Consider the following 26435-nt stretch of genomic DNA (forward strand, 5'->3'; position numbering starts at 1 on the left):
CCCCACATGGATCAAGATTTGACACAGCAATGGTTCAGAAGGGAATTCAAACCTATGGCTGAGAGAGTTGTGATTGCAACACAGGATAGTGGACTGCAGATGAGATGGTTCACAGCCAGCATAGAAACGACTGCTAAAACGGAAAAATGCAGATTCTGTGGAACAGAACTGGAAACAGTTAAACATCTCGTTGTAGGATGTGATGCGCTGATGTCAGAAAGCCTGTATACCAGAGAGGAACAACAAAGTAGCACGGCTTATTCCTTGGAAGCTGTGTAAACATTATAACATTGGGAGCAGAACCCTAATAAAACAGAAGAGAACGACAAAGCTGCGATCACCTGGGACATTCCCATTCCCACCAACAGGAAGAACGATGCATGAAAACCAGATATTGTGGTAAAGGAAAAGAGTAGCAGAACAGCATTGTTGATAGAAGTTTTAGTACCCAGCAATCATTCTGTAGATTGTATGGAGAAAGAAAAGATCCCTAGGTACCCAGAGATGCAATCAGAGACCAAGAAAAAATGTGGCAAAAAGATATAGAAATAGTCCCAATCATATTGGATGCCACTGGTCTGATTAAGATGAATTTTCAAGCATCTCTTGATATGTTGTCTGTTAAGATTACACCTTATGAACTCCAGTACAATGCAAGTACTAAGAAGGGCATCGTTCCCAACATGTCAAGGCTTATGAATTAGGTTCATTTCTGTCAAAGTATGTGTAAAATAAACCCATATGGAGAAACTGTCTCCCCCCCCCCCCCCCCACTTCTAATGGAAGTGACATGTTTAAACTTTGATTTTGTATGTGCAAAAGCGGGAAAGCTATTTTCAACCTACTTTTCTATTTTACCTTATCAGATAACAGCTCCTGCCAAAAAAAAAAAAATGTTGAAAACCTTCCCCTATTTTAGAACATGGGAACTGGAGCTGTGACTCACTGATATATAAGCTGGAACCATGGCCTATAACAGCTACCAAAATGACAAAACTCAGGAGTGTGCCATATTCATACACACACACACATCACAGCCCTCCTCTCCCTAGAGAGTGAATGTGCAGTATTATACAAAAAAATGTCAACTATAAAGATCTCCGCTGAATGACCTAAAACAGTGTTTATGGATATTCCAATATGTGTATATAAAGAGATTTCTGAATCTATCCAACCATCAGCTAACTGTGAAGCAGAGGTACTGAAGGTTTTCTCCAATTGTGTATCTATGAGGAAAATGCTTAGTACATATGACCCTGTACATACAATAAACTCTGCTGTTCTTAATAAAGGGAATCTTTTATTTGCAATATCCTGTCTCTCTGGAGGGCTACCTAAAATGCTTTCCTAAAGATGTTTGCATCTGAACAGAGTCTTGTGTGTCCATCTCCTGAGCCGCACTGCTCAGTGCAGACTATAGCATAAGCTTCTGTCTTACAGGAATGTGCACTTAATTTCCTTTTGTTGTCTTTCTTTCTTTTGCTTGAAATGAAATAAACATCAAGTAATGAAAATGCCCACCAAATAAAATTGCACAGACATCCCAAGCTCACACCCTTCCAGACCACTTACTACAGCCATGGGTCTTTACAAATCCAAAAGGGGCAGGAGAGATCCAGTTGCTCTTGCCCTTCTAGGTCTTATCCAAAATAATGCAGGCCAGCTCTGAGGCAGCTGCCTCTTTTTTTTTTTTTTTTTTTTTTTAATTTTGGCACCCTAGCTGACCACCTTGTTTGCCTAATGGAAGAACCAACCCTGTATGAATGAGAAAGGCTTTGAGAATGGCTGAAGGTAAAGCAGTCCCAAACAGTACAAGCATATTTCTGTAGGGTATGGATCCTCTGCTTACAGTGAATCTTCCTTGCACAGTTTTTATATTATTATTTTATATTATTATTTATTTTATATTATTAACAAGGGCCAGCTTCCTGGGAACATTAAACAATCTCCATCTGTGAGATGGCAGCTGTGCCTCATGCTGCTCTGGCCAATCAAAGTCCTCACCATTCTTGCATATTAATGACATGCTCTACAGTACTTGACCTAAAATTTGAGTGCAGAATTCTGTCCTAGGATGAAATCGGAAATCCCCGTTTCACATTTCTGCCCATCGAGGAGCGCATGCTTCGTGCCAGCTAGTCTGAAATCTGGGAAGCTGCCAACTGATTGACAGTAGCTGCAGTCCTTTCTTTGGTCAATGGCAGGGAGAGGCATCTTTCTCCTCCTTGCCAGTAATAATTGGTGATTGCGCATAATCAAATTAGATTAATAATGGAACATATATATTGTTAAATGGGAACTAGTTTATGGAAGAGAGACCGTAACCTATTTGGACACTGGATCTACTTCATTTATTTGCATCAAGCTCACTGCTTGATTATACAGGCACTGTTGGCATTTCTCCTTTCCCCATGCGTGTACTTTTGAGAGAAACCTGAATGATTAGTTAAGACTCAAACTCCAAGCCCTGCAAAGAAAGAGCTACCTACTGCATCAATTTGGTCCAAAGTGAAGCAAATGTGTTATTTTAGTGTGAGCGTCAGAAGAAGAGTTCATTCCCAGGCCACTGCAGCAGCTGCTCCTGTTCTAAGCTGTAAAACTCCATAAAGTGTTGTCTGAAAGTATACTATCTTCAGATGCTGGAATTGGATTTATATGTAAATACACATTTACAAAATATTTATCTTCTTTTTGGCTTTCTACCATTAAAATATCTAAAGCACTTAAAACATTCAGCCATTCAGATAACTCAATTGACCAACCATTCTTCAATAAGAGTAGTCAGTTAATTGAGTCAGTGGTCCTCATAATAAAGCATATGGGGACAGTCAAAGATATAAATATCTATATATACTAGAGGAAAGGCAAGCTAGAGGATATGTGATAGAGACATTTAAAGTTTTCAATTTAAGACATTTTAGGTTATAATGATTCAGTTACAGGTTTCTAAATTGACATCTATTATCCAACTCACAACACTTGTTTCGACTTTAAAACACCCAAGCATCTCCAACAGGAACACATTGTTGCGTCGGAGGTGGACCCTTGGGCTGAGGTGGGGTTGACGCAACTCGTAGGAGAGGACCTATGGGTCCCCACCGTCAGCAGGTGGAGTGGGCTGAAGCTAGAGGCCACTGGAGCTTCACCTATACCAGCCCTCGTTCCCCTTGGGTTGAACCTTTGGGTGCCAGGGCCAGCAGAACTTAGGTGGGCCTCGAGGTTAGCGAGAGGTGAGTAGCTGTACAGCCCAGAGACAGAGGTCAGTAGATGGAGTAGTTCTATCCTGGTCTGGATTCGGTACAAGGGCTCAGGTGCCAAAGGAACAATAGGGTAGTGAAGGCACCCAAGCAAAGGAAGGCCTAAGCCTTGAAAGTCCACGTCCAGAGGATAAGCGAGGAGAGGCGTCACTGACAGGCTGGATTCTGAGCCAGCTGTGGATGGTGGTTGTGGCAAGCAACGAAGAACTCTGGACGAAGGAGAGTCTGTAGTGTAGTCGTACAAAGCGAAGGTCAGGGCACGGAGAAGGCAGGGAAAGTCAGTCCAAGCAATAGTCATGATATGGAGCAGGCAAACATGGTCAGGCAAGGCCGTGGTCAGGGTGCAGAGAAGGCAGGCATGGTCAGGCAATGAGGTCCAGGGCTGGAGAGAAGCGGAAGAGTAGTCAGGCGTAGTGGAGGTCTGGGGCTGGAGAGAAGCTGAAAAGTAGTCAGGCATAGCGAAGGTCAAGTCCAGGGAGTCAATCCAACACATAGACGAACAGGAACTAGGAGAACAGGAACCAGGAACCACAGGAAGACAGGAACACACGATGAGATGATCCAAGGAATAGCAACGAGTACGAGGAGACCTGTTCCAAAGGCAACGTTATGGAGCGAGGCCTGAGCTTTTATACGCTGAAGAATCTGACATCAGCATCCAGGTCCGTGGCCAGGTTCCCGCTGCGGGCCCTTTAAAAGAATCAATGATGTGCGTGCACGCCTAGGAAGGGGCGCGGCGCTGGTGGCGGCATCTCTCCATGGGACACGTGGAGAGGCCAGACGATCAGGGACATCCTGGTCGGCAACACTGGGCAATGTGGAAGGGCCGGAGGCACCAGAGGGAACCCGAGGTTGGAGCTGGTGGCCCACTGCTGCCAGCAAAGAGGAGCCAGCAGCTGGAGTCAGTCTGAAGAGGTGAGAGGGCCGCGCCACGGGCGGCACTCGTAACACACATTGGTGTACTGATGACTATGAGGCCTAGCGAAATGACATCAGTAGGAAAAGTACCAGGGACTTCCTCTCCTCAAAACAGTGTCTGTGCAATGCCTATAGGCAGGCTTTGGCACGTTCCTTTTCAGACAAAAAAAAAAAGTGCAATGCTTTAAAATGTGTCACTGATTTTTACATTACTAAATATTACTAAATTCCAGATTATTTTGGTGAAAATAGGGTACAGGACCCTGATACTGGAATCGATCCCCCATTTATAACATTGTCCCATAAGAACAATCTGTTTCGATTTACGTTTCAACATAAGACACAGTTTTCAGAAACCAATTGTGTCTTTAGTCTGAGGACTTCCTGTACCTCCAAAAAGTATCAATGTACAGGAGGTGGGTCTCTTTCAACAGAAAGGAGACTATGGAACAAGGGGTCATGGGATACAAATGATAGAGGTACATGCAGGAGTAATCTAAGGAAATATTTCTTTACAGAGAGGGTGATGGATGCATGAAACAGCCTCCAAGTGGACATGGAGACAAGCATAGTATCTGAATACAAGAAAGCATGGAACAAGCACAGGAGATCTCTGAGAGAGTGATAAGGGTTATAGCAGATGGGTAGACAAGATGGGCCATATGGTCTTTTTCTGCCATCGTGTTTCTATGTTTTTAAGAGAACCCCTCTCAGACCTGATTATAGCAGAAGTCACATGTGTTTTGCCATACACGGTTGTAAATTCCTATGTTAATTTTAAATATAGAAATACAAATCTTACATCCTCCACTCCACCCATACCCCACCTTTACCCCCAGGTTTCTAATATAGTGACCAAACTGAGAGCTACTGATAACATCACTATTTGCAATAATAATGCATCAGACTCAACCTATGATGTCATCTGTTATGTGCCAGTTAAGTTTCTGAAGGGCCTCTTAATTCATAAATACATTTGGAAAAGGAGTTTATTAAATGTTTTATCTTAATTATTTCTACTATTAATATTTGGTGTTTTTCTGAATCTAGTAATGTACATAGCACTAGGGATGTGCTTTCGTTTTTACCGAAAGACAATTTCAATGATCCATGCTCTAGGTCATAAGACAAAGGTGGCGGGGAAACTGATTTAGGACTTCATATTCACTGAGAAATTCACTCAGACCAAACAGACATCATGGCATAGATATTATTCCCTTTAGCACTGATATAGCACTCTATTCCAGAGCAATTCACATTAAATTATATACAGGTACAAGACCAAATAGACATCATGGCATAGATATTATTCCCTTTAGCACTGATATAGCACTCTATTCCAGAGCAGTTCACATTAAATTATATACAGGTACAAGAAGTTCCTGTCCCAAAGAGCTTACAATCAGGAAGTCTACTTTTCAAAGGCATTTCCACAGGTAAAACAACATTTTACAAAATTGCCCACCTGACAAGTAAGCATACTTAACCCCGCGTATAACCTGTATGCACGTAAGTTTACCCGAACTGAATATAGAGGTATTCCCGGGGGTAGAGCTGGGGAAAGATTTCCATTTCATTTTCAAACGTACGTGCATAAAATTTCACAAAGAATCTCTGCGCACAAGACAACAGATTGTGTAATTGTGTGCTGGTAGTTTTGGTGGGATAATTTTCTATGCAACTTTACATTTGTAAGTTTGCTTCGAAAATTGGAGTAACTTACGTGCGTTTTTGCTGTCAAATTTTTGTGGGCTGCTACAAAATTGCCTCGAAAATAAATGGCCTCAGGCTACAAGAAGCGTCAGGAGCTGGATTTGAGTCCTTGTTACGGTTTCCAGAGCCATCACCCTGCCCACTAGGCCAATCCTGCACCGTTGTGAATTTTTATTTACCCAACACAAAGCTACAAAAACAAAATCTAGGATGTATCATGGCAGACATAAGCCTGTGAAAAATCGGGGACCACTCACCCAACAACTGATTTTACCAAGAGAGAGAGAGAACTGGTGACAAAGGAAGCAGATCAAACATAATCAAAACCCCAGGAAAAATTTAAAAAGAATCACCCCATTCCTTCAGCTTTTCTCTATTCAACGTACCCTTTCCTCTATATATCCTGCACTATGAACACCTGCTTTAATTCTTTTCAAGCATTGCCTTGCTGTCTTAGCACAAACCCCCTGATATGTTTTGTTATGTGACTTGTTTGTCAGAGTGCCTAGAGTGTAAGATCCAAGGAGGAGGAACTGAGAATTATAAGGGCAATTTTCAAACTGCCCCCAAAGCACACCTTGCACATGCAAACTTTCGCCTGGATTTTCAAAACAGGACAAATGTTCCTAAGCTTGTTTTGAAAATTTGTGGGTGTCCCCAGTACGCAGACATATGCGCAGGAATGTACGCCTGCTCTTGAACAGGTGCAAATTCGCGCATGTAGATTTATATGCATAAAGGTGAATTCTAAAAGCCCAGCACGTGCCAAAACCGGGAGATACGTGCACAAGTTGGCCCGGCGCGCGCCAAGCGGATTTTTAAAAGACACCCGGATGCGCGCGTACTTGCCTCTGTGCGTACAAATGAAAAGTTCAAAAAAAGGGGCGGGGTGCGGGCATGGGCATTCCTGGAATTTAAGCTGAAATTAGTACGTAAATACTTACGCACACAGGCACGCACCGGGGTTCCCTGCTGCCTAACTTTACTTCTGCTATGGATGACGTAAGCAAAAAAATTCTTGGAAGATCAGCAAGATTTTAAAGGTCGGGGCTAACAGGCGAGAAGGAAGGCTTTTTAGAACTCCTATTCCTTACATGGGCGAACTGGGAAAGAACTGGGAAAACTGGTAATGGCGTCGGCACATGTGGCTTTTAAAATCCCCCCCACTTACACAGTAGAAGCGGCTTTTGCACACATAGGCGTGCGACCACTTAAAATTGTGTGCACATGTGCCGACGCACATTATAACATGTGTGCATATACTTGTGTATGTTATAAAATGGCCACGTCCTTGGGCTCGGGCCAACGAACGCGCGCCCATGTGCACCCTCACACCAGTTCAAAAAAGTTACCATCGTACTTTTGTAAACCAAAAAGTATGCGTGTAAATCCTTCCACCCTCTCTCAGAATGTTTCTTGTGAATGCATGGAAAACTACACATGGAATTGAGTTCTGCACATATTTCTACATGCACTGGACCCAAGCTGCTCTTCAAGAGATGATTTGCATGCCTAAACTGGGGTTTTGTGCATGTAAATCCTTTTCAAAATCAACTCCTCTCTGTGCAGTACTGCATACATCTGGTATGCCCTGTACAAATCATGATATTAATAACCACTGCAATCAGGGAAAACAAAGGAAGTATGAAGAGATAATTTCACATAGAACAATTTTAAAAACAGCCTGACTCAATTGAGTTAGACAAGAATGCCTGTCTCAAGAGTATAATAACTTATCTTTCTTTTAAATCCATAGCCTGCTTTTTAATCTTCTTGTGACGGACCAACGTCTCATCATCATATTGCCCAGCTGACTGTTTCAAGCATATTGATCTTCCTTGATGAAACAGTCAGCTAGGCGGTTTGGTGATAAGACGTGGGCCCATCACAGGAAGATTAAAAAGTAGACTATGGATTTAAAAGAAAGATAAGTTCCTGTGCTCTTGAGACTGGCATTCCTGATTGAGTAGGGCTATTTTAAAATAACTTTTTATATGAACGGGTTCTTTCACACTTTACTTTTGCTTAGCCTGAATGCATTAGATCTTACCGAGGTTGTGAGTATGTTTCATGGGTCTGCCTTTTTGGGATGCAAGGAAGGACTCTGCAGTTTCTGCCTGTTCCTTCGGGCTTCCAGCTTGTTTGGAATCAGGACTGGGGATCTGGTGCCTTGGATCTTCAACTACCGTGGGATTTCTCCCTTATTGTATAATTCCCTCCCAGCTTAACTGGCTCAGACATTCGGGCCAATACAGTCAGTACAGTGCGCTCTGGTGGAGCACACTGTTAGCCCGGGTTTGGACGCGCGTTTGACGCGCTAGCTTTACCCCTTATACACTAAGGGGTAATAGCGCGTCGAAAACGCATGTCCAAACCCCTCGAAACTAATAGCGCCCGCAACATGCAAATGCATGTTGATGGCCCTATTAGTTATTCCCGTGTGATTCAGAAAGTAAAATGTGCAGCCAAGCCGCACATTTTACTTTCAGAAATTAACGCCTGCCGGCACCGGGAGTGTATGAAAAAGCAGAAAAAAATGCTTTTCTGTACACCCTCTGACTTAATATCATAGCGATATTAAGTCGGAGGCCCCAAAATTAAAAAAAACCCAAAAATTTACAAAAAAAATGTTAAATTGGCCGGCGGCCCGTGGGTCGGAAGACGGACGCTCAATGTAGCTGGCGTCCGTTTTCCGAACGCATAGCCATCAGCGGGCTCAAGAACAGACGCCGGACAAATTGAGCGTCGGCTGTCAAACCCACTGACAGCCGCCGCTCCTGTCAATAAGGAGGTGCTAGGGACACACTAGTATCCCTAGTGCCTCTTTTTGCCACGGGCTCTAATTTGCATCTTCTCCCCCCTGAATCACGCGCACAGGAGAGTGGCCTGTGCACTTGCCCGCTCTCCCGCGACTTTTACTGAATCGGCCCGATTGTGAGAGTGGTCTTACAGCGTTCCTTTGGGAACCGCGGGACCTAAACCTGGCCACTGGGTGTTGCTGTTGTGCGGTGGCTGGAATTCCCTCTGCCTGGAGGCTGTGGGTGCTGCTGAGCAGGGGTGTGGGAAAACCTAACCCTAGAAATCAGCCCAGGTCCTCAGCATAGGAGCGTGTAGCATGGCCATTCTGAGCCACCCGGCTTGTCTCTGTAGGCTTCTTTTCTTTTTAACAGTTCTCTGTCTTGGTAAGGCCAGTTTGTTGGGTGAGTGCTCCAGAGTTTTCCTCATTGCAGTTCACATCTGCTTTTTTCTAGTTTTGCTTTGGTGCCCTGGTGCTCCATGGCATCACTGGACCTTGATCTGAAATTTGGTGCTATATAGTCTGCCTAATCCAATTGCATATTAACTAGGTGTTGCCAAGAAGCTTGCTAAGTGACTACAGACCATTTTATGATGGTGGAGGGGAAACGTTTTGTTTTTCATATGTTTCACAATTAAAAATAAAGACGATGGATTCTGCCTCATTAAATGTTGTAGATGAAGTAGGAAAAAGGCTAAAAGGTGCTGCCATTTATGATCCAAAAGAGCCCTCTCTCTTCTGTCCATCTGGACACGGCAATGAACCTTGCGCCTTCTTCATTCTGTGGGTACCGTGCTCCATCTCATCCAAACTCCGCATTCACCAAAAGTCAGTTCTGGCTCTTGTGGCTGTTTCATTACGTGGCGAAAAGAAAACCGTGGTTTCTGTCCCGAGGAGCAGGTCTCATGTCACAAAACCCACTGCAAAATTCATATTAATTACTCAGCTGTTTCAGCAGAGAGAAGACTGAATGATGCATGAAAGTGAATTGCCCTTTCAGGTCAGACTGATTGGCAGGGCAGTGGATGAGAGCCGGCCCTTCAAACCCAGCCTTCCCTTAAAGTCTTAATATTGTTAAGGGGGGGGGCTACAGAAACATTTCTTTATTGCATCAGATCTGCCTAATCCAAAAAAAATGTCTTTCAGAAATGTTTTAAGCCTAAGTAAGCAGTACCAGCAAATATATAGGTAATTAAGGGGGGAGCATTTCACACTGCCTGCATTCCTGCAACGGCCCCAGGTACCTTTTTATCTTTAGTCTTTGCACCAATTTTTAAAGGAAAAGTATGCGCATGTTTTTACTTTGAAAATTGCCTACGGGTAAAGTACCCTCAGAGAACTGCACCTGCTTTTCCCGCAGATGCTTTTTCTGACCAAAACTACGCATATAGTTTTGAAAATCCCAAGCTACGTACATGGCTTTCTCCCCCGACCTAACCCTAGCCCAGGACTGCTTCCAGTACACCACTCATGTACAGGGCGGGTGAATGTCAGTCAGTCAAAGCTATGCCTTTTGCCCAAGGAAATCCCTTGGAAAATTGTCCTGTAAATTAGCAGTTAAAATGTAAAAAAAATTACTAATTAGGCCAGCCATTTTCTTCTGAATAGTATTTTATTCCTGAGTGGATCTTTTTGTGAAGGTTTCTGAAAGTGCCACTAACTGAGGGGCCTATTTAGCAGGCTGCGGCACCACGTTTGCACACAGTAAACAGAATTTACCACTCAGTAAAGTGCGATACCCTGCGATAAATACACATAGGGGCGGATTTTCAGAGCCCTGCTCGCCTAAATCCGCCCAAATCCGGGCGGATTTAGGCGAGCAGGGCCCTGCGCGCCGGTGAGCCTATTTTACATAGGCCTACCGGCGCGCGCAGAGCCCCGGGACTCGCGTAAGTCCCGGGGTTCTCCGAGGGGGGCGTGTCGGGGGCGGGCCCGGTCGTCGCGGCGTTTAGGGGGCGTGCCGGCAGCGTTTTGGGGCGGGTACGGGGGCGTGGCTATGGCCCGGGGCGGTCCGGGGGCATGGCCGCGCCCTCCGTACCCGCCCCCAGGTCGCGTCCCGGCGCGCAAGAGGCCCGCTGGCGCGTGGGGATTTACGCCTCCCAGAGGGAGGCGTAAATCCCCCGACAAAGGTAAGGGGGGGCTTAGACAGGGCCGGGTGGGTGGGTTAGGTAGGGGAAGGGAGGGAAAGGTGAGGGGAGGGCAAAAGGAAGTTCCCTCCGAGGCCGCTCCGATTTCGGAGCGGCCTCAGAGGGAACGGGGGTAGGCTGCGCGGCTCGGCGCGCACCGGCTATACAAAATCAATAGCCTTGCGAGCGCCAATCCAGGTTTTTAGCAGATACGCGCGGCTCCGCGCGTATCTACTAAAATCCAGCTTACTTTTGCTTGCGCCTGATGCGCCAGCAAAAGTAGGCCAATTCGCGCTATTTGAAAATCTACCCCATAGCGTGCGGCATTTCTGATTATCGCTAACCTTTTGGTCAGGTGCCACGCAGCCATGGTAATGAGCTGCGTTGTATGTAAACACATGCAAAGCAACTCATTGCCATGGCAATCAGTAGAGCAGCTGGCGGATAAAACATTGCAAGTTGCACTACTGCTAGAAAGTTTGCTCAGTTCCTCAGGAGACTATTGCTAAGTTAAGATGCCTGATGACACTGACTTAAAGGGGCTGCAAGCCCTGTAAGCGTCCACCTGTAAAAATACTATGGTGGTCCAAGAGACAAACTCCCCCAACCAATGCATACATTTTTGAAAAGTTACCTGCGCTTAAACCACTGGTCATCAAGTCCTTTGCCCAATTGCATACATTTTTTTAAAAGGTTACCCAAGCTTAAGCCTTGCTCCCTTTGCAAAAAATTCCCACCCTTTCAGAAAGCATACCCCACCCCTACCCCTACCCTCTGGACCCTCACCATGCTTACTCTTAAATCCGGGGAGGGGGGAGGGGGCAGGAGTGATCCCCACTCGCTTCTGCCACGCTGGTGCCATCTTTTAAAATGCCTAGGGTGAGCCAGCATCCGGCATCTGCGGGGAATTAGGGATGGAATGTCTCCTGCCCCCTCAAGATCCCCAGGATTCGGGGGTAAGCCTGGAAGTGTCCAGGGGTTGTGAGTTCTAGAGAGGCACTTTTTTTTTTTCAAAGGGAGCAAGGCTTAAGCATGAGTAATCTTTTTAAAAATGTATGCACCAGTGAGAGGTGCGGAGGAGTCCAGGTGGTTGCCCCATGATCCACCAGGTAATTTTTACCTGAGTGGATGGGGGGAATCTTACGGGACCTTGTGGCCCCTTTAAAAAGATGGCAGCGATGGGAGGGAGTGGGGGGGGGGGGGGCTGCCATCACACGTTGCCACAGCTCGGAACGCAACATCTTCTCGGCCGCAGCAACATGAGGAAATTTACCCTGAGATTTACTAATCTGCGCCCCTCGGATACTGCAAGTCAGTAAATCTCGTGGGAATTTCCTTGCAGTAAAACAGCTTGTGAGCATGCCATTGTAATACAGCTTAGTAAACTGGCTCATCGGTGACGCCCACTGCCATGGATCCAGGTAAATCTGGGAGCCTGATGTGCTGATGCTTGACGGACTCATAAGTGGGCATGAAAGTCAAGTAAATAAAAAGTAAATAAACAAGCGTTTCATTTATACCAATGACGTACCTCCTTCACCTACTAGCCAGCAGGTTAAATATCAGACTATCGAATCAGGCTATCCATATAGTTTAGCATCCAAACTTTGCAGCCAATCAATCCAAGCTTTCTCAGCATACCCGGACCTTACATTAACTCCAGTATGTACCTAGATCTTCAGCTAGAATAATAATGTCTTATTTATTCTTCGTTTAATATAACTTTTAGTTATCCCCTTTTAATTGATCCAAGTTTCTACGCCCTGTTCAATGTAATTGCATTCTTACATGCTTGTTACCGTTATGATGTAAACCAAGATGATATGTAATTTTTTACATGAATCCCGGTATATAAAAATGCTAAATAAATAAATATATATATATATATATATATATATATATATAGCAAACAAAAAAACTTTTTGGCACTATCGTCTCCTCAAGTGCTATCTGCTCATATATTTGTCAAAATATATGAGCAGATTCTTTTTGACACATATATATATATATATATATATATACTACACCAGCCACTCAAAACTGCAATCAGGGATGAATATATTTAAAACCAGGCATGGCTATGATGGAAGGTACACATCTCATATTTCAAAAAGAATGCAAAAATAAATATAAATCGGTCAGATGTACTAAAGAGATTTTCCCATTTTAAGGATAATTTTCAAAGCTATTTTCATGGGTAAAACAGTGTTTCACACCAGAGAAATGGGGTTTTTGAAAACTGCCCCATCTCCCTCCCTGTAGGTAAAAGTACCCGTGCTGGTAATTGTGCCCCTAGAAAAATGGGAAGGGATAGTGAACACAGGGATTTCATTTTGTAAGTTCTGTACCTACTTTCCCATGGGTATTTTTGCACCTGCTTCAAAGCATGCAGCTACAAAGTAGGGATTTGAGTCATTTCAAGTTATTTTGTTTTAGTGCACACAACATTTATTATTGTGCCCTAAAATTAATGCATACAACATTTTTGGTGCACAGAAACAGGAAATTCTGTGCACGATTCTGTTTGTAGTCACAAAAATGAAATTGCATGCACAAAATTTAGTGACATAAAACAAGATGACAAAAATAAAATAAACTGAAAAAGAAAACAAAATGAAAAACATTGAAACAATAACTTCCTGCTTGCACATCTCAAGTACAAACATGCCGCTTTCCTGCGGCTGCTTGAATTTTCAAAGGGAAACTCCATGGGGACTTTCCCTTTGAAAATTAGCATGCAGGCACCCACAGGCCTGCCCTCTCTGCAGTCACTTTGATTATTGCCCCCTTTGTCTCTATGGGAAAAATGTTTAGTACATCTGAGCCAATGTACGAAGCATGAAACCAAAGAATAAAGAAAAACAAGAATTAAGACCAAAATGAAAAGCAATAAAACAAAGGCACAAATACTATATAGAAACTAAACTGGCCTCAATAGGAAAGTAAATGCTTAGATTACAGAACCGCACTTGAATTTTACTCTCATTTACAATATGAGGGAGTTAAAACATAAACAGTCATGAATGGCCAAAGCAAGATTCAGTCTGTTGCAGAAATTCTCTACTAATAATAATGTCATCCTGATTCCTGTCACTTCATAGCAAAGCGAGATGACCAGCTTTCATCCTAACCATGGCTTCTATTTTGACGTGTTTTTAACATTTTGCACACTATGTGGCATGTTGTCAACAGCTTCATCAATTATCAAGGGTTGCAAACTGGACTGTAGCGTTCTGTGAGTGTTATTAATTGGCCTCAGTAGTGTGTAAATGACTTTAAAGCGCCTACCTGTGTGTCCCCGGGGACTGGGGCTAGCAGCGGACAACAATTTGCAGCACAGCATTAAGGTATAGACCAGAAAAAGCCAGTGAGACAGAAGCATTGATTTGGCATAAAGTTTCATCCTGAGGGCAGAAGAGGAAGCAGATGAGTGCTAGAACAACAGAACGGGGGAATCATGAAGAAGCAGTGCTGTGAGGGAGAAAGCAGAAAAGATGCAAAACAGTAATTGAAGCTTTGATTTAAAAAAAAAAAAAAAAAGACTATTGATGAAATTTAATTCACACATCAACTGAACTCTTAATTTCTGTGAGTTTCGGTTTCCCCTTTATTGTGACTAGAACATTTGCAGCAATGCCAATTACCAACTTGCCTATGTTTTAAGAAATGGATCTTTAGTCTTCTAGCTTTTCATGTAGTGTAGAGATGGGACTGGGTACGCCATAACCGGTTCTATTTTTAAGGTTTATGCAACGTTCGTTACTGAATGGTTGTTAGAGACTTTATCTGGACTTAAAAAAAAAAAAAAGACAAAGTAACCAGGATTGCAAACTGGATTCAGGCTGTATTTTGGTATGATTTTGCTCAATTGTGACAGCAAAAATACTAACAGGATGTTGGAGGAAGCGAGGCCACAGTGTTAACATCACAGTGCCGCTGTCACAAGATCTTGGTAGAGTTTCGCTACAACTCGTCCTTAATTTAGTCTTTCAGAAAGTCCTGTTTCGATTTACCCTAATAATTAAAGATGTACGAAATTCCTTCAAACTCAATTCACTGAACAATCAGAGCCCGGGAAAAGACAGAAGGTTCATTGCATTCGATCCAGAAACCTTCTGGGGGTGAATTTTTCTTTTCTTTCTTTATTTATTTATCGAAGCATTTCGAGGCCGCCTTGTCTACAGTTCTAAGCGGCTTGCATAATAATAATATACCTAGGCGAACCTGTTTCAGATTTTGGGGGGGGGGGGAAGCAGAAGTCATCAAATTGATGCATCTCACTCTAGATACTGAAAACGTCAATGTTTTTCAAATATTTTTGCTAAAAATCCAAACATTCTGTCAAAGTTGAACTAGGTTCAAGTCCAATCTTATATTATTCACACATTTGTAACAATAATATAATCTTCCACAACCCAACAAGCCTATTAAGATTTAGGTTTCTTTTACCGCATGCATAGGAAAATATATACTGAAAGCATGGAAGGCTTTGCCCTGTTCTCAAGGGAAGAATTCTTGCTTTTCCTTTTTCATGTGTGAACAGTTGCCTAAGCCTCGTAGCTTTCCACTTGTGCCATGCAGAATTTCCACTGCACATATGTTCTCCATTTGAATGAATTCGGGAAGCTGAGTTATGCAGCTATTAAAAAGACAAATTTAAGCTACAGCTCAGCCAAGTGGCAAGATTTAGGAGGCCCTGTAACAATCGTGCCTGCTTACAATCTCAGAAGAAAGGCAGGTTTGTCAAAAGGTATTTCCCTAGTCAATTTTACTATGCAGTCTGGAAGGAACTGTACAAAACCTGGTCTCGGGTAAAATGGTAAGCAATTCTGGTACACACAATAACGTGCAAAATCAGTGACTCTTGTCCTTTTATAGAACCTAAAGCTGGTTCAGCAACTCGCATAATACCATCAGCCAATGCCAATATGGTGCTTTTAAATGGTTCAATCTACTTACATTGACAGTGAGCTAGCAGATAATAAAAGATTTCCACAAGCAGTGCATCCCATGCTTTTAATATATTGATACAGATAGATAGATATATCAGGGCTTCCCAGCACTGTCCTGGTGACGCACAGTAAAGTTTTTTTTAGGATATCCACAATGAACATGCCTGAGATAAACTAGCATACACTGACTCTAATGTTTGCAGACTTAATCTGCAGCTTATTCATTGTAAGTATCCTGAAAACCCAACTGGCTGTAGGGTTCTGAGGAAAAGTTAGCTGCATATAGATATTTTATGTTTGAGTATTTTACATTGCTTCTTTTTTTTTTTTTTTAACGTTAATGTTTAAAAGCAGCACGTTTTCTATAGATTCAACCTTATTTATATTTAAAACAATTGGACATGAAAGATTGACCATTGAAAGTTCTCTGCACTCCTTTAAGGAAAGCAACTGAATAATTCATGAAACCCTCGCAGAAACATTAGAGTTGCTAGTCTTAAGAAGCCAGCACTTAATGACCAGTGCTCACTCATATGGCTACAGGACAAAGAAGCGTGTGGGACAGCAGAGGCTCTGGGCAGGTAAAACCAGCAGCTCCACTGCTTAAAAATGTATCAGGTGTTTTAAATTTATCATTTCATCTCATTATTTAAAATGCAGAACTCGCCGGATTGTTAGCTAACCTCCAAGCAAGGTAAAACAGATTTAAACAGGAGTGATCCATTCCATACTTGGGAAAAGTTTACTTTCTAGTTTCACCAGCATGTACCAAAACACAGAATACAGAGTGAAAACGCTCACGCCCCGTGGTGAGCATGAAATGTAGTGGATGCAGATCTAGCAGAATATGTGTCTTTTTTTTAGCCTGTTTCCTATTTCTCCTCATTAAATAACTGGTCATCCAGTATGTTCTGTTTCTGTCCAGCTGTTGGGATGTTTTGGTTTTTTTAAGTAAATTACTGATGTCATGCCATAAAACACAGGCAGGTAAACTAATACAAATTACTGGAGCATGGGTAGTTGGTAAGTCTTGCTTTTTTTATCTTCTCTATAAAAAAGAAATATATAAGACATTGTAATTTGGAAAATTCTGCTCTTTTTTTTTTTTGGTAAGAAAAATGCTGTACCTTGCTCCCTTTCCAAGCTTCCCAGTGGAACTCTCCTTTCCAATTCCTCAATGTGAAGTGATGGATCTTTTGCAAGCACAAACCTATTTGCAAAAAGGTGGCCTGGAATTTCAATCAACCATTGATTGACTGAAAGACTTTGTGTTAAAGCAATTGTCCTTTTTTTGTTAGTGGGCACCACAACAGATCACTGACCAGTAGATGCTTCAAGCAAAAGTCAAGCCACCTAGATAGCAAAGGAAGAGTTTGCTACCCAAATTAAAAATAATAATAATTTTATTTTAAACTCCAAGTTAAGTGACTTTTTTGTGATGTCCAATTGACCTATCTTGTCACTCAAGAGTCTAATGGAGTTCATTGCTTAGCATTGCAGATTCTTATATATTGGTAATTTTCCTTAAATGATTTGAATTAAAAGGGCAGTTAGTCACCAACACCTATATATTTCAATCGTTTGGGTCACAAATATCATTTCAAATATACAACAGATTAGGAGTAAAAAAAAAAATAAATAGTTTTTTTTGCAATAAGTAGAGTACTCTTTCCTCTTCCAGACTAAAATGTGCAATCTGTCCAGCCAAAACCCAGAATCCTCTTTGTCTATACATTTATCGTAAAAGAGTTGTCTTACCTTGGGGACTTTACATGAATTTTGTTCCAGTCAAACACAATTATTTCAGTATGTGCTTCAGAGTTACTCCAAATTCCCATTTGCAACTACAAACAACCATTTCTGCATTTCAGAAAATTTCTTCCCTGTCAGGTACCTACCAAGAAAAGCAGAAGAGACAGCAATTAAAGTTTCAAAAGGTGATGTGCTATGCAGCCCTACTTCCAAAACAATTGTTTTGCAATGCCATTTACCGTTTATGGCAAGTCCCAAAGCCAACAGCGCTAGATTCTCCAGCCCAGGAAATCTGGAGAATTTCATAGGAAGGAACCATGTTAGACATGTAGGTTTACCCACATATCTGGCAGGCAGTTTTGTAACAAGTAATTTCTGTAGATAAAACACCGCCTTTGAAAATTACCCTCCCTATGTACAGCAAAATAATTAGATTTCACTGCAGCATTGCATATTATCTTTATTTACTTCTGCATGACTTGCCCAGTAAGAAAAATGATTTTTGGAAGTATAGAGTCATCACAGATTAAAATAAATCCTCTCACCGAATTATGTTTATTTTCACTTAAAATATTCAGATATAATGTAAAATGAATAATTTCTGCCTCTTTGATTTGTTATTATGTGGAAGATGAGTTCATGTCTTTTTTGTCTGTCATATACATGCACCTTATTTATTCTTCCTAAATCGTCAGCAGCCTATCATAGAAAGTCCCTAATAGAAGGCAATAACCAAACCACCCATGTTGGCACAGATAACACTATGGGTACTTTTTAGCTGTGGGGTGTTAACCAATAATTAAAGCAAAAGTGATTATGCCCCCTCAAAAAATCTCCACAAACATTTGCACCTGTTTTCTCTGTGACTGTTTTCAAGTAAAACAATGCCCGTAGATTTCATTATGCAAAATTAAGTGTGTTGTTCGATTCCCTGTCTCTTCATAAAGCAAAGGAAAATATGCATATTTTTTCTTGCCTTGATGGTGGACACTAATCAAAGCTCTGATTTCTGGGGTAAAATCCTATTTTTTCCTGTGGAATGGGCTTTCATTATTTATCTCACTGATAAAAGTAGATTTAACCTGAAAGTACAAGAACGAATTACATGTAAGCCAACCACGAGACATGTATTCAATGGACATTATATGACATGTTTCAAATAGATATTGTATGAAATTATATGTTACCGGTTATCTATTGGCACCTCTGTGAAAGTACTAACATTTGGATTTTCAGAAGGTGTTTGACAAAGTTCCTCATGAGAGGCTTCTAGGAAAAGTAAAAAGTCATGGGATAGGTGGCGATGTCCTTTTGTGGATTACAAACTGGCTAAAAGACAGGAAACAGAGAGTAGGATTAAATGGACAATTTTCTCAGTGGAAAGAGTGGGCAGTGGAGTGCCTCAGGGATCTGTATTGGAACCCTTACTTTTCAATATATTTATAAATGATCTGGAAAGAAATACAATGAGTGAGATAATCAAATTTGCAGATGATACAAAATTGTTCAGAGTAGTTAAATCACAAGCAGATTGTGATAAATTGCAGGAAGACCTTGTAAGACTGGAAAATTGGGCATCAAAATGGCAGATGAAATTTAATGTGGATAAGTGCAAGGTGATGCATATAGGGAAAAATAATCCATGCTATAATTACACAATGTTAGGTTCCATATTAGGTGCTACAACCCAAGAAAGATCTAGGCGTCATAGTGGAAAACACATTGAAATCGTCGGTTCAGTGTGCTGCGGCAGTCAAAAAAGCAAACAGAATGTTGGGAATTATTAGAAAGGGAATGGTGAATAAATGTAGAGATTACTTACCTGATAATCTCGTTTTCCTTAGTGTATGTAGATGGACTCAAAACAAGTGGGTATAGCGTGCTCGTGCTAGCAGTTGGAGACGGATCTGATGTCAGCACGGGTACATATACCCCCACAGGAAGTGAAGCAATTCAGTAATCTTCCTTGCAAAGCTGTCATAGCTATATGAGTACTGACCGATCGATTAATTAAACAGGATTACCCTGACCGGTTGATAGTAGCTGGAGACCGCCAGGATTCTCAACCGGAAGGCGTAGACACCCGGCAGGGTGGATGCCCTATGTAATAAAACATGGCTTACCTTGAGCCTGTGAAATCCCATGAATATTGGCAGCCGGGCGGGATGCTGAGTCCATCTGCATACACTAAGGAAAACGAGATTATCAGGTAAGTAATCTCTACATTTTCTAGCGTGTAGCAGATGGACTCAAAACAAGTGGGATGTACAAAAGCTACTCCTGGACTGGGCGGGAGGCTGCCCGAGGTCCGTGTAGGATTGCCCTCGCAAATGCTGTGTCCTCCCTGGCCTGGACATCCAGACGGTAGAATCTGGAGAAGGTATGGAGGGAGGACCACGTTGCCACTTTACATATCTCAGCAGGCGACAGCATCCTCGTTTCTGCCCAAGAGGTCGCTTGCGCTCTGGTAGAGTGGGCCTTGACCTGTAGAGGCGGAGGTTTACCCGCGTCTACGTAGGCTGCCTTGATAACTTCTTTGACCCAGCGGGCGATAGTTGCCCTTGAGGCCGCTTCCCCTTGCTTCTTCCCGCTGTGTAGAACGAACAGATGGTCCGTCTTTCGTATTGCTTCGGACACTTCCAGGTATCTGGGCAGTAGCCTGCCTATGTCGAGATGGCGTAGAACTCGACCTTCTTCTGACTTCTTCAAACCGTCTGTGGTAGGTAAAGAGATGGTTTGGTTGAGGTGGAAGTGCGATACTACTTTGGGTAAGAAGGAAGGAACTGTGCGAAGATGGATGGCTTCTGGCGTGATTCGGAGAAACGGATCACGGCAAGACAGTGCTTGTAGCTCGGAGACACGGCGTGCGGAGCAAACAGCCAGCAGGAACACCATCTTCAAGGTTAACAAACGGAGGGACAGGCCTCGAAGTGGACGGAAGGCGTGTCCCGCTAGAAAGTCCAAAACTAGGTTGAGGTTCCACAGAGGTATGGGCCACTTCAGTGGCGGACGAATGTGTTTGACTCCTTTCAGGAAACGTGAAACGTCTGGGTGTGTGGCGATGCTATTGCTGTCACTCCGTGGTCCGTAGCAGGAAAGTGCTGCCACTTGGACCTTGATGGAACTGAGAGACAGACCCTTCTGAAGACCATCTTGCAGGAAGTCCAAAATGATAGGAATCTGAGCGGCATGAGGATTGGTGTTATGAGCTTCGCACCAAGCTTCAAATACTCTCCAGATCCTTATATAAGTTAGCGATGTGGAGAACTTGCGTGCTCTGAGGAGCGTATCTATTACCGGTCCCGAATATCCTCGAGTCTTCAGTCTAGCCCTCTCAATGGCCAGACCGTAAGAGAGAATTGAGCCGGATTCTCGTGAAATATGGGACCTTGGCGCAGCAGGCCCCTGTGCGGCGGGCAGGGGTAGTGGAGTCCCTGCCAGCAATCTTCTCATGTCTGCGTACCAGGGTCTTCTTGGCCAGTCCAGGGCCACTAGAAGAACTAGGCCTCTGTGCCGCCGAATCCTGTGTATAATGGCACCCAGCAGGGGCCATGGCGGAAAAGCGTACAGCAGAATCCCCTGGGGCCATGGTTGCACCAGTGCATTGATCCCCTGAGACAGAGGATCCCGCCTGCGGCTGAAATATCTGGGTACTTGAGCGTTGGACCTGTCCGCTAGTAGGTCCATGCCCGGAGTCCCCCACTGATTCACAATCATCTGGAATGCCGTGGGTGACAGTTGCCAATCCCCGGGATGTAGACTTTCTCTGCTGAGGAAGTCCGCCGTGGCATTGCCCTTCCCGGCGATGTGGACGGCGGAGATGTCCTGGAGATTCGCTTCTGCCCAAGTCATCAGGGGAGCTATTTCCAGTGATACTTGTTGGCTTTTGGTTCCGCCCTGTCGGTTGATGTATGCCACCGTGGTGGCGATGTCTGACATCACTCTGACTGCTCTGTGTCGTAGTCTGTGGGCAAGTCGCAGGCACGCTAGCCTGACTGCCCGTGCCTCTAGTCGGTTGATGTTCCATCCAGACTCTTCTCTGCTCCATCGCCCTTGGGCGATGGAGCAGAGAAGAGTCTGGAGGACATCCTGGACCCCCGGCTCCTGTGGCATTGCTGCAGCCACCATCGCAGCTGATTCCGTACCCTGGCTGGCAGAGGGAGATGTACGGTGTAAGTTTGTGATTGCGGGCTCCACCTGGATAGGAGTGCGCGTTGTAATGGCCTCATATGCGCCCGTGCCCATGGTATCACCTCCAGAGTGGATGCCATCAGGCCGAGGACTTGTAGGTAATCCCAAGCTGTGGGCCGGACGGCGCGCAGCAGCGCCTGCAGACAACTCTTGAGCTTTTCTCTTCTTTTGGGAGTCAAGCTGACTCTGTCTGCCTGAGTGTCGAATAGGACTCCTAGGTATTCCTTCGACTGAGACGGCTGTAGGGAACTCTTGTTTAAGTTTACTACCCAGCCTAGGTTCTCTAGAATTTGGAAGAACGCTCAGCGAGCGTGAAGGAGCTCCAAACTTCAGAAATTACTGAACTGCTTCACTTCCTGTGGGGGTATATGTACCCGTGCTGATGTCAGATCCGTCTCCAACTGCTAGCACGAGCACGCTATACCCACTTCTTTTGAGTCCATCTGCTACACGCTAGGAAAACAGAAAATGTCATAATGCCTCTGTATCGCTCCATGGTGAGACCGTACTTTGAATACTGTGTACAATTCTGGTCGCCGAATCTCAAAAAAGATATAAATGCGATGGAGAAGGTACAGAGAAGGGCTACCAAAATGATAAGGGGAATGGAACAGCTCCCCTATGAGGAAAGACTAAAGAGGTTAGGACTTTTTAGCTTGGAGAAGAGACAGCTGAGGGGGGATATGATAGAGGTGTTTAAAATCATGAGAGGTCTAGAATGGGTAGATGTGAATCAGTTATTTACTCTTTCAGATAATAGAAAGACTAGGGGGCACTCCATGAAGTTAGCAGGTGGCACATTTAAAACTAATCGGAGAAAGTTCTTTTTCACTCAACGCACAATTAAACTCTGGAATTTGTTGCCAGAGGATGTGGTTAGTGCAGTTAGTATAGCTGTGTTTAAAAAAGGAATGGATAAGTTCTTGGAGGAGAAGTCCATTACCTGCTATTAATTGAGTTGACTTAGAAAATAGCCACTGCTATTACTAGCAATGGTAACATGGAATAGACTTAGTTTTTGGGTACTTGCCAGGTTCTTATGGCCTGGATTGGCCACTGTTGGAAACAGGATGCTGGCTTGATGGACCCTTGGTCTGACCCAGTATGGCATGTTCTTATGTTCTTGTTTCGCCTATTTGTGCCAGCCTGTAAACCATTATGATGGTAAATAACTTAATGACAGTATAGAAAAGATTTTAAATAAATATCCTTCCCAAGTACAGAAAAAGAGAAAAATAGAATATGATGCCAGATAAGGATCATGAAGCCCATCTAGACTGCCCAATTTCATTCCTGGTGCAATAACCATAAAATCCAGTTTATCTCTGGCTTCCCCTCACTTCTTTACAACTAGGGAAATTTTCTGCCTAGCCCATGATTTCTTGAATTCCATTACCATTTGTTTTTCTACTGCATCTTCTGGCAGCCCATTCCATGGATGCACCACTTTTTCCATGAAAAAATATTCCCTGATATTGCTCTTAAGTTTCACTCCCTTGGAGCCTCATACTATAACTTCTTGTTCTAGAACAGGGGTTCTTAACCCAGGGTCTAGAGATCCCTAGGGCATCCAAGAATGGGCTTCATGGGATCTGTGTACCATGCACAAAAAAAAAAAGATTTTGTGCATTTTTCTGGGGAGGGGATCCATAGCTTTTATCAGATTCTCAAATGGGTCCAGGACCCAAAAAAGCTTAAGAACCATTGGATGTAAATTTTTTTTTTTTTTTTTTTGTAAATCACTTTGATTTTATGTTGAAAATGTGAGATAAGAAGGAAATAAGCTAAACTTAACTAAACTGTTCTCACGCATTGCTTCCCCTGAAAAAGGTCTGCTTCTTTGGCATTATTCATATCTTTGAGATTATTTTAATGTCTCTCATATCCCCCACCCCAGTCTGTCCTTTCCTTAAGGGTATAAATATTGAGGGATTTTTGTGCAGACTGTGCAATACTATGGTAGTTCTTTTCTGGACCGCCTCCACCTTTTCAATGTCCTTTTGAAAGAAGAGCCTCCAGAACTCGATAGCATGTTCTAGGTAAGGTCTCACCAGTGACCCGTACACAGGCACTATCACCTTCACTATTGGTTCTGCCTCTCCCTATGCACCCCAACATCCCTCTGGCTCTGTCTGTTGTCATATCACACTGTTTCAGTACTAAGATCATCATGCATGATCATCCCAAGGATAACAATACTTTGGACACAAAACTAAAAGCAGAGGAAATAGATTTCTTACATTATAATTAATTTAAATAACATGTGGACTGCTCTAATCTGCTTGTTCATTCTTTGTAAGAAGCTCATGAAAAAGTGCCATACTAAAACTATGGCCTGACCACTCATGAAGTAACTGGTGGCCAGGCAACTCTTTGGACTGCTGTTAGAAGGAAATGGGGATGAGGTTACCACATTAAAGTTATTAGCCATGGTTCTGTTTCTCACTAAAATACACTGAAAATGAACATATTTGTGAGAGTGTTAAATGGATATTATGGCATTACATAGCATTTCAAAAAAAGAGAGTGCTTTTTATGTCAGCTGGGTGGAATATTCCTTTAAACCTGACCCCAAAAAACCTAGACTTGTTAGCAGGGCCGGATTTAAACCATCTTCACCCATAGGTACTGTGATTCCCCAGGAGATTGCAATGTGTGGGGAGGGGGGGGGGAAAGAGTTCCCCCAGAGTTTCTTTGCCCAGATTATCCCCTCTCCCATTGCACCCACCCTGGTCCTCTCTCCTCATCTCAGCCAGCAATGAAAAAGAAAATGTCAACGTAGGGCCTGTAATCTGACATGCAAATCAACTCTGCCCACTCCTTCCACATGGGTTTCCTGTTACCAAAAACATTAGTACAGACAAAAACACCAAGGTGTTCTCCCTAAAAAAAAATTTTAAATCCACAATTAAATATCAACCACCAGAGTGCAGCTCTAATATGAGCTAATGGAGGAAAAGACCTCAGAATACCGGCGAGTACCATCCATTTAAAGGACTCGCTCTATTCCAATCATTGGTCTGAAAAACTTCCAGCCTTCCTTTATTTCTATAAATTTATATTGTATTGTTCCATTTTATGCCCTTATTATTTTTTAATTCTCAAGTATATATATGCAAAAAAGTCATGCACAAGACGCCCTGCAGTGCATCTAAAGCAGTCAATTTTTCAAAATCACCGAAGCATTTCTCCACAGACAAATAATGAAATATAATTATTTCTTAAAAATCAACTTAGCTGCTTCACCGCTCTCAGAATGCTCCGATGTTAGTCTCAATTCCTCACATTTCATTTCCTGTGAATAAAATGCCAACGTTGGCCAGCGTTTCGCCGACAGGCTTCATCGGAGCAATTCGATCTCAAAGGAGGATTTCGAGCATGATTCTCAATGCGTTTCTCCAGAGGTTCTACCTTAGACTGGAGCACATAGCCCTCAATGCATTTTTTATGAACCTAGTACAAAGGGTGAGCCATCATAGAGCCTATGATTGTGTGCCAAATCACAGGCCCTCTGTTGACCTTCTTGTTCTGTTGCTACAGATAAGGGCATCAGCTGAACATCATGGCTTGAGGTGGGCATGGATGACACCGTGGTAGCATGGCGCCTTCAGAATTTGGTGCTCAAGGCTGTGCTTATATCTAGACCCACTTTTTAGTTCCCTTTAGCTATATGCTGAGTGAAATGAGTTAATCCATGCAATATTTTATCTGTATGTATTATGATGCAAGTTCAAATAAATTTTCTCAAATACACTTTTATGAATGAACAATTTAAGAAGCACCATGCTGCATCAGACTAGTGGTTTGTATCAGACAGTGGTTAGTCCGAGTCACTTGGAAGTACCCGTTAGATCCCAACAGGAACATCCTTTCCCTACAGCTCACTCCCAGAAGGAAGCAGTATCAAGCCCCAAGTCTATCCAGCTAATAACTGTTAATGGATCTGACCCGTGGAAATCTTATTCAAGCCTTTCTTAAATCCATCTATTCTACTAGCCTTGATTACATTCTCCAGCACCAAATTCCACAGCTTAATCATGCATTGACCTTAAAAAATACTTTAAACATTATTATCACTGATTTGTAACCAAAAACCAAAGCTAACTATTTACATAAGAATATAAGAAATTTCCATGCTGGGTCAGACCAAGGGTCCATCAAGCCCAGCATCCTGTTTTCAATAGAGGCCAAACCAGGCCACAAGAACCTGGGAATTATCCAAACACTAAGAAGATCCCATGCTACTGATGCAATTAATAGCAGTGTCTATTCCCTAAATAAACTTGATTAATAGCAGTTAATGTACTTCTCCTCCAAGAACTTATCCAAACCCTTCCTGAACCCAGCTACACTAACTGCACTAACCACATCCTCTGGCAATGAATTGTCTAGAATAAGCAGTGAAAAAAAGAACTCCATTTTGAAGTAGATGGATCAATTAAAAGTCAATTGGGAGTTAATAGGTCATTCCTGACATACTTCTCCCTATTTACCTGCTGCATCCATCGCTCTGCCTCACCTACCTTTCTCCTCCTCCTTCGGGAAGATGGCCACCTCCACTGCTGTTTGCCGAACCCCTCGGCGTCTCCAAGCCAGCATGGGCGTCCCCGTCTGCCATGCTTCTTCCTGAGGCCTCCTAGGGCACACGCGCGCATGCTGCCCACGTTCTTAAGCATGTCATGGCGAGAACCTCGGGGGTGGCCCCACCGCATGACATCAGTACCTCTGG

General features: G+C 43.1%; 1 protein-coding gene across 5 annotated transcripts in view; it reads right to left on the reverse strand.

Moving 5' to 3' along the window:
- Window positions 1-26435, reverse strand: part of TAFA4 (TAFA chemokine like family member 4) — a 293701-nt gene that overhangs the window by 193514 nt on the left and 73752 nt on the right. For 4 of the 5 annotated variants that reach the window (XM_029601059.1, XM_029601060.1, XM_029601061.1 and 1 more), the window contains 2 exons: window positions 17522-17657; window positions 14100-14215 (listed from right to left, as the gene is read on the reverse strand). In XM_029601059.1, coding sequence (XP_029456919.1) covers window positions 14100-14215; window positions 17522-17601 — 196 coding nt within the window. In that variant the 5' untranslated portion in view covers window positions 17602-17657. Of the gene's footprint in view, window positions 1-14099; window positions 14283-17521; window positions 17658-26435 lie in introns of those variants that run through there. The other variant, XM_029601063.1, reaches the window with a different exon arrangement.

The sequence above is a fragment of the Rhinatrema bivittatum genome, chromosome 4 (genome assembly GCF_901001135.1).
Source record: "Rhinatrema bivittatum chromosome 4, aRhiBiv1.1, whole genome shotgun sequence".
Taxonomy (NCBI): domain Eukaryota; kingdom Metazoa; phylum Chordata; class Amphibia; order Gymnophiona; family Rhinatrematidae; genus Rhinatrema; species Rhinatrema bivittatum.